This window comes from Anabrus simplex, chromosome 3 (genome assembly GCF_040414725.1).
Source record: "Anabrus simplex isolate iqAnaSimp1 chromosome 3, ASM4041472v1, whole genome shotgun sequence".
Taxonomy (NCBI): domain Eukaryota; kingdom Metazoa; phylum Arthropoda; class Insecta; order Orthoptera; family Tettigoniidae; genus Anabrus; species Anabrus simplex.
Genome location: NC_090267.1, coordinates 18,137,629 through 18,147,022, shown reverse-complemented (window position 1 = coordinate 18,147,022; position 9,394 = coordinate 18,137,629). Strand labels below are relative to the sequence as shown.

Genomic DNA, 9,394 nt, shown 5'->3' with positions numbered 1-9,394 from the left:
ACGATTCAAACTTCTAACATTCCACGCTCCGACTCGCAGAATGTCAGTATCCATCTTCCTGATGATCGCCCCCTCTCGTGTAGTACCCACCCGGAGATCCGAATGGGGGACTAGTTTACCTCCGGAATATTTTACCCGGGAGGAAGCCATCATCAGTACATCATTCATACAGAGAGAGCTGCATGTCCTCGGGAGGTGGTTACGGCTGTAGTTTCCCGTTGCTTTCAGCCGTGTAGCAGTGACAACACAGCTAAGCCATATTGAGTATTATTACAAGGCCGTATCAGTCAATCATATAGACTGCCGCCCTTGTAACTACCGAAAGGCTGCTACCCCCCTTTCGAAGAACCATTCGTTAGTCTGGTCTCTCAACAGATACCCATCCGATATGGTTGCACCTGCGGCTCGGCTATCTGCATCATTGGGACACGCAAGCCTCCCCACCGCGGCTAGGTCACATGGTTTGCAGAGGAGGAAATGCATCTATGAAAGCAATATCTGACCTTAAGCACCTGAGAAACTTGTCTTTAGAAACGGCCATAAAACTCTTTCATCTAAAAATCAGCCCTATAGCAACATATGGCTTGGAAAACATTTGGGAACATTTGAGTATGAAACAGTTAGATAAAATCGAGAAGTTGAAGGCAATCTACTAGAAACGGGCTCTGTACCTCTCCAAATATTCTCCTTCCCGGCTCGTGTATGAGCTACCGTATCCAGAGAGGGATTTTATGTGGAAGAGCTAAGGTTACAGTTGTTACTTCCAGCAACCCTATATACATCTGCTTCGAGACCTACCGTACGATCGAAGAAGGCTGACATCTGGGAAGATTTCTACTCTGCTGATGCCATGCTAAATCGCGAGTGGGTTCAAGGTGGATATGAACTGCGACACCTGCTGACAAGGTTCTCCGTTCATGGGTTCCATTATAAACTGTGTAATATAAAGCGTTATCATGAACCAGGTTTGAACTGTGTATGTTTAAGATGTGGTGCACACTGTACTAGGTACCATGTTTTAAATTGTAAACAGCGATCAGAATCACTGGTGAAATTTTGCAACGAAGACTAATGTTTTATATAGTAATTCTTTGCACGTTGTGCGCGTTAAATAAATTATTATAGTTTGTGTTTCAAAGGTTGCCAGTACGTATCTCGAATATTGCCGAGGTCGACCGATTCAGTACTAGCGTGTAAATGCGCCATGATAAAGTGTGCCGATATTACTTGTGTCTAAAACGGTTATTTCGGATGCGAGTGTATCGTAAAGTGACTCCAGTGAAATATTAAGTAGGACTTGTGACTGGGAAGTAGTGGTCTTAATCCCAAACGTACCTCCTCAAGAAAGAAAAGAAAGTAAGAAACTATTTGTTGCTTCAGTCTCTTGAAAGTAATTTTTGTTTTATTAAATTGAGACAATAGTTAACAAGGAAACGTTTTCTTTTTCAGTATCAATCTGTAGTGAGATAGGCTATTCAATATTTCTGGTTTGCTTTTGAAATGGTTGGTTTGTTGTATAATGTTCGAATTCAGTTGTTTTGTATGGTGTGTATTGGACATATCACCATAGCTTGCTCCGTTTTATTTCGCAGATTTTGCTATTTCTCTTCGAGTTCCTTCATAAATTGAGATTATATTTATTTTAAACTGTGTTCACAGCCGTCAACACTCTGCTGATGAAGTTGGAGTTTCAGATATTTACTGTTGCCATATTCGTAGACTTGAACAAAGAAGTTAACATTTTGCGAAATCAGGTAAGTTTTACTGTCCAGTTCATATTTTCATGCACAAAAAGCAGAACATGAATATATGAATAGAGACTGTGTGTTTGTGTTTTTATAGAAACTACTGGACCAGTTTTGACATTTCTTTCACCATTTGAAAGATAATATAATTCAGGATAATGTAGGCTATGTATCATCCCAGAATAATAAATATCAACGTTTACTTTTCGTACCACCAACGAAGGTTATGACAGCATCACTTCACTGGCCGTGCTGTGGCAGATGCTCCTAATTTTGGAGTTTGAAAATTTGGTATTGTTCTTCAGGAATTCTGTTTTAACAAAAGGTAGGTTTTCCTATCTCCATTACAGAACGGGTATATTGTTCTGGTGTTTGAAAGCCTGAACCTTCCTTTCCACTATGGCTCATTGGTATGGGCACCAGGAATTAGGTCTATTTTAGCAGAAATATTTATGAGTTTGCATTTTGATATCATACAGCCCAAATAGTCTTCCTGATCTCATTTACGCAATGGCATTCTTCTCTGATAGCATTCCCTTGGTAAAGAGTCAAGGTATTTATTCTGGAGTCTGTTTGAATGAGGCTTCCCCTTCTACTCCCGCTTTAGTTTCCTGAGGTAGGTGCCCATCCTTGACCATACATGATATTGTGTTATGGAGAGGTATATCGGGGAATAAGTAAGCGGCGTAGTCACTGGATTTTTACTATGGGGCTGCAAATTAATCCCAGGTAGTGGATTTGGGATGTTTTCCAAAGAAAGTATATGTCCTTGAGATTCAGCTTCTGTCAAAACTGGACGTCCTGTGGCTATGAGCACAATATCGACAGTCGTCTAAGAGTCTAACATTGACTATGGACTATGACCCAAACAGAACTAATAAAAATATGTTTCTGGCTCATGTTTCAGTGGAATTAATTCACATGCCCTGCTCCATCTAAAACTACATAAGCTTTGTGAAATGGATTTGCAAGTAACTATCAAAGAGGAACCTGTCTGCCTCAAGGAAGCAGGAAATACTTCACTTGTAAGTATCATTGCAGATAATTTTATATTGATAAGATTTTAACCGTTAGCAGCTGATGATAATTTTATATTGATAAGATTTTAACCGTTAGCAGCTGATCATATTTGACTGGTTCCGTAACTCTACTTGCGGTTGTGTTGTTCAGAAATTGTATGAGCATATCGCTTTGATCAATGAACGCAGATGTGCATTGAAGGGAGTCGCCCACGTGGCAGATTCCTAATCTCTTGTTCATCTAGTCTTTTCTTAAATAATTGCCAACTATTTGGAAGATTATTGAACATCTCCCATGGTAAATTATCCCAATCCCTAACTCGTCTTATAAACAAATATCTGTCGTATGTTTAAAAACACCACTCAGACTTTTTCGTATACTGAAGTCTTTTCATGCCATCTGTCCATTGACAGTTTGGAACATACCACTTAGTCAAGCAGCTCGACCCTTTTCTATTCTTTAGTCGGAAATCACCGAGGACAAATTGAACTGTTTTTCTTTGGATTTTTCCAAGTTCTTGAATAAAGTAATCCTGATGAGGGCACCATACACTGGATCCATGCTCTAGTTGGAGTAATACAAGAGACTTATATGCCCTCTCCTTTACAGCTTTACTAAAACCCCTAAATACCCCCCCCATAACCATGGGCAGAGATATGTTCCCTTTATTTACAATCCTGTTTATGTGATTACCCCAATTTTTCATTATATTAACACCTAGGGGCTTGCAGCGATCACCTTAACTCTTACAGTGCTAAGATGCCAATGCATCGGTACTTACATTCTGTACGAAAAGTGTCAGGATGCCAATTCGATTGGTACCCTCTTATAAGAGGTGTAGTTATGCATTATGGTGCTAGATTGTGCAACAAATCAAGTAGAAAGAAGGTAGAGTGTTTTTGGTTCCTTCTTATGTCCTTAGATGGCACTGACATAACTTTATTTTTGCTAGTTTACTTGTCAATTGTGTGTCTATGGTCTGTGAGCGCTTCACGTCTATGATCCAGTATGGCAGCCTCCTTGTTTATTTATGTCCACATGTTGTGATTTGTTTTCAATAATTTTACATTCTAATTGATGCATTTGAGTTGTTTATCATTATATTTTAGGTTTATTATTATTTGTACTGTAGTTATAGTTACTTAGCCATTTATTTAGGTCATAGTAAAGTTGTAAATAGTACATTTATCACAACAAGGTCACTTAGGCCTATTTCGGGAGAATAAATTTGGGAACTTTTGGGTTGTTTCGAAGATGTAAGCGACTCTAATTTTAAGGAAAGGGATGATTGTGATGTTTCTGGTTCTTCAGGTAGTGCACCAGAGAATGATGGATCCGTGCCATTGGCTAATGGGCTTACAACATTTTATGCAATGTCAAAGAGTTATAGTGACAGTGCTAAAGGAAATGACAGTGACAGTGAAGTAGATGATTCTTGGACTGAATGCATATTCCTTGAAAGTAATGTCCATCCCCACCATTTTTATGAAATCTCAGGGCCAAAATATTTTTATGATACTCCACCAATAGAATATTTCAATCTGTTCTTTACACTGTCATTCCTGACACTATTAGTTGATTTTGTATGTTGTTCTGATCTTCTGAACTGTACTGTAATAACAAATACTGCTACTAGACACAGTTCTCTCAAATGATTACTATTAATCTCCCCAAATTCATAAAATATCCAATTGTTGACAGGTTACACTGTTGGTGTCTTTCTCTCCACATGTTCAATATGTTATATATATATATATATATATAAAAGTCATTGTATGTATGTGGGTGGGTGGGTTTGTACCACATCTCCTCCCAAACCATTGGAGCGATTTCAACCAAATTTGATACACTTATGACTTGGTATCAGGAGACAAACCGCGTGGGGGTAAGACATCCCAAACACCACTGGGGGCGAGGGGGGTCATATATAAAAATAAACGAAAATAGTGTCGAATCCATACTTTTCGGGGTCGCTGAGATGAATAGTGTCACTCCAAATTTTAAAAAAGTCCAAGTTCAGCCCCCTTTGGGGCGGGGGAGAGGGGGGGAGTGATATATACACATAATCGAAAATAGTGTCGAATCCATACTGTTCGTGGTCGCTTAGATGAATAGCAACATCCCGGGAATTTTCAAATTCCAAGTTCAGCCCCTTTAGGGTGGGGTGCAAGGGGGGGGGGTGAGATATAAAAATATTGGTATTTAGTGTCAAATATATAGTTTTCGGGGTCGCCGTGGTGAATAGGAACACCCCAGATTTTTAGTATCGGGAGGCAAACCACGTGGGGGTAGGACGCCCCAGGAACCCTTAGGGTCGAATAAATACTTTTCGGGGTCTTTGAGATGAATAGTGACACTCCAATATTTTTAAAAGTCCAAGTTCAGCCCCTTTGGGAGGGGGGCGAGGGGGGAGTGATGTATACAAATACTGTAATCGTAAATACTGTCGAATACATAGTTTTCGGGGTAGCCAAAGTGATTTGCGACACTCCGGATTTGTGGGGGTAAGACACCCCAGGAACCCTTAGGGGCGGGAGGCAAGGGGGGTCATATATATAAATAAACGAAAATAGTGTCGAATCCATACTTTTCGGGGTCGTTGAGATGAATAGTGACACTCCGATTTTTTAAAAGTCCAAGTTCAGCACCCTATGGTGTGGGGGCGAGGGGGGAGTGATATATACAAATAATCAAAAATAGTGTCGAATACATAGTTTTCGTGGTCGCTTAGGTGAATAGTGGCATCCGGGGAATTTTTTAATTCCAAGTTCAGCCCCCTTTAGGGTGGGGGGCAAGGTGGAGTGATACATAAAAATAATCGTAATTAGTGTCGAATACACAGTTTTCGGGGTCGCTGAGATGAATAGTGGCAGTCCGGAATTTTAGTATCATGAGACAAACCATGTGAGGGTAAGACACCCCTGGTGCCCTTAGAGGCGGGGGGGGGGGGGCAGGGAGCTGATATATAAAAATCATCGAAAGTATTGTCTAATCCATACTTTTCGGGGTCACTGAGATGAACAGTGACACTCCGGAATCTTTTAAACCAAGTTCAGCCCCCTTCGGGGTAGGGGGCGATATATATAAAATTATGGAAAATAGTGTCGAATCCATAGTATTCTGGGTCGCTGAGATGAATAGTGGCACTCTGGACTTTTAAATTCCAAATTCAGGCCCCTTTGTGGTGGGGGGTTAGGGGGGAGTTAGATATAAAATAATCGAAAATAATGTCACATCCATGGTTCTAGAGGTCGCTGAAATGAGGAGTGACACTCCGGTTGTCATTAAGTCCAAGTTGATCCCCAATTGCCAGGCGGGTGAGAAGGAGTCAAGAACAGAAAATATCCAAATGACCGAGATTAAGGATGTTTTTTTGTATGTTCCAGTATAACTGTCAGTAGAACTTGATACAAATATTACTTACTACCTGAAAAAAATACTGTGGGAGAAAGACACCCCTAGAAGCCTTAGATAAGGGGACGAAATGTAATTATGACTGAAAATGACTGAAATTAGTGTTGAATCCATACATTTCGGGACTGCGGAAGCAATTTCAAACAAACTTGGTCACTTATGACTTATTATCAGGAGACAAACTGCGTGGAGGTATGACAACCCTAGCACACCTACGACGGGGTGAGATGTAGAAATAATCGAAAATAGTGTCGAATCCATTCTTTTCGGGGACGCTGAGGTGAATAGTAACGCTCCATTTTTTTTAGAAGTCCAATTTCTGCCTCCTTCCGCATAGCGGTAAGAAAAAGTGAAAAACAAAATTTCGAAAATGACCGAGAGAATGGACGCATGTGTGTATACTGGACCTACTGTCTGGAAAAATATACCTTAGGGGTAAGAGGCTCCTAGCCTCTAAAGTAGGGGCGAAATGTAAAAATTATCCAAAAACGACCAAAATTTGTGTCTAATCCATAGTTTTCGGGGTCGCTGAAATTAACTGTGACACTCTGGATGCCGTTTAAGATAAACTCGGTCCTAATCGGCAGGCGGATGAGAACTGGCAAAAAATTGAAAACATCCAAAGGGACAGAGTTTAAGGATGTATGTGTGTATGTTCTAGCATTTCTCTCAATCAAACTTGGTATGCACATGACTTACTATATAGAAAACATTACTGTGGAGGTCAGATACACCTAGCCCCCGCTGGTGTTGGGGAATGAGAGAAGCTGACGTGCAAAAAAATAAGGAAAATAACTAATATTAATGTCGAAATCCATTGTTTATGTGTCGCTGATACGAACTGTGACGCTGTGGATAGCGTTTAAGTCCACGATCAGCCTCCATCGAGGCAGGAGCTGAGAAGGGCTTGAAAGTAAATAGTATAAAATGACCTAGATTAGTGTTTACTCGAAAATTAAATAATCTAAAACTTGAAATCAGATACATCTAAATAACTCTAAAACTACATAATAGGTCGTAAAATCAATATCTCAAAAATAAATCAATAAGCATCCACTTCACACTTAACTAACTGGTAATACAAATACTAAAGGTAAACATTCAAAAGCTACCCGGACAACGCCGGGTACTACAGCTAGTTAGTTTATAAATTGGAAAGTAGACCTACATTAAGAATATAAATTGGTACATATGATCCCAGATAAGAGTTAATATTGAATATCTTCACTTAGTCACTTTGGATTTAGTGTAAAATGTGCTAATTAATTTCAAATTATGTTTTTCCTTTTTAAATAAAAAATATTATTTTGTGCACAGTATCCAATGAAATTTTGGTTTTTGAAATTCAATCTGCATGTTTATGTTGCTTGGAGTATATCAAGCTCACATACCAAATTTTACCTTCATATCTTTTAAACTGAGACGTAAATAAATTGGCATTCTATGCATATGGTGACCTGTTATGGGTCAGCATCTAAAGGGTTAAGGAACTTTCACCCCAGCAATGCAGTAATTAAGGCTAAACCTAACACCAGAACATTTTTTAAAGATAATCTTGTATTGACTTAAAGTTATGGTTACATTATTGGTGGCAATGCAGAATTTGTAGGTGTGTGTTTCTTATTATGCATTTCATGTCTGAAAGCTCATTTCACTGGCAGGATTTTGAAGAAGAAATGGGTTTCTTTTCATCTTTCTTTGCTCTGTTACTGCATTCAGCACAGTTTCTTGTAATCTTCTGAGTAGTTCAGTAGCTCCTCATTGTGACAAGAAGCACCAGGTGAGTTGGTGGTGTCGTTAGGGGCACCCAGCTGTGAGCTCGCATCTGGGAGATATTGGCTTCAAATCCCACTGTCGGCAGCCCTGAAGGTGGTTTTCTGTGGTTTCCCATGGCTGCTGTCTTCCCATTCCTAGGCTGTTCCTGTCCCACCGTTGCCATAAGACCTATCTGTGTCAGTGCGACGTAAAGCAAATGGCAAAAAAAAAAAAACAATGTTTGGGTAGTTGGGAGGAGCCTTCTGATTTCAGGTTGCTATGTTCAGTCTTTGATCACTCTGGTGGTATTAAGAGTGCTCAAATATACAAGCCTCAAATCAGTAGATTTTCTGGCACATAGAGGAAATCTTAAAGGACAGAATTCCAACATATTACTGCCATGAAAAACCATAAAGATAGAGACATAAAACTAGTAATAATGACAACTTGACATTGAAAATAAATTCCAAATATTCTAACCTACTACTTTGTAGGTGTGATATTGCCCAAGAATTGCCAGAAGCTTAATATTATACATACATACATACATATTCATCATAGTCTGTTATGCCTTTCACTGTTCGATCTGCAAGTCTCTGAATTTACTATCTGTTGCCACAATCCTCTATTTGTAGATAGTTCTGTGACCACTTTTAGTTCTATGCTTCTTATCTTTAAATCGTTAGAAACTGAGTCTAAACCTTGTCACCTTGGTTTCCCACTACTAATCTTACCTTCCACAACACAGTCCATTATTCTCCTAGGTAACATATCCTCATCCAGTTGCATCACAAGACCCCATCAGGAAAGCTGGTTTTTGCTTACAGCTTCATCCATGAAGTTCATTCCTAATTTATCCTTAATCTCCTTATTCCAAGTACCCTCCTGCCACTGTTCTTTGTGTACCAGCAATTATTCTCACTACTTTCGTGTCTGTTACTTCAGACTTATAAATTAGATATTCATAGTCCACCCAGCTTGTGCTCTCATAAAGCAATGTTGGTCTGAAAACAGATCGATATAACGATAGTTTTGTCCAGGAGCTGACCATACTGTGACGTCACTGCATTAGCTTTACTGCACTTACTATATCACCATCCTGGGAGAACATACATTACCGTCGCAGTCACTTAAGTGCGGCCAGTATCCAGTAATCCAGAGATAGTGGGTTCGAAGCCCCACTGTCGGCAGCCTGGGTGATGGTTTTCCATGCTTTCCCATTTTCACACCAGGCAAATACTGGGTCTGTACCTTAATTAAAATCTAGGCCACTTCCTTCCCATTCCTAGGCGTTTCCTATCCCATTGTCGCCATAAGACATATGTGTTGGTGTGACGTAAAGCAAATAGCGAAAAAAAAAAAACACACACACACATTGTAAATACTTCAAATGATCCACACGTTCCAGCTTTGTATCCCCAATCTGTTATTCAGGTCTCTTGGATTTCTTACCTACTGAC

General features: G+C 39.7%; 1 protein-coding gene across 1 annotated transcript in view; it reads left to right on the top strand.

Moving 5' to 3' along the window:
* The first annotated feature begins 1,256 nt into the window (after positions 1-1,256).
* Positions 1,257-9,394, top strand: part of LOC136866955 (zinc finger protein 160-like) — a 58,441-nt gene continuing 50,303 nt past the window's right edge. Inside the window, exons 1-3 of the mRNA XM_068226973.1 lie at positions 1,257-1,356; positions 1,660-1,754; positions 2,653-2,770. Coding sequence (XP_068083074.1) covers positions 2,705-2,770 — 66 coding nt within the window. The 5' untranslated portion in view covers positions 1,257-1,356; positions 1,660-1,754; positions 2,653-2,704. The remainder of the gene's footprint in view (positions 1,357-1,659; positions 1,755-2,652; positions 2,771-9,394) is intronic.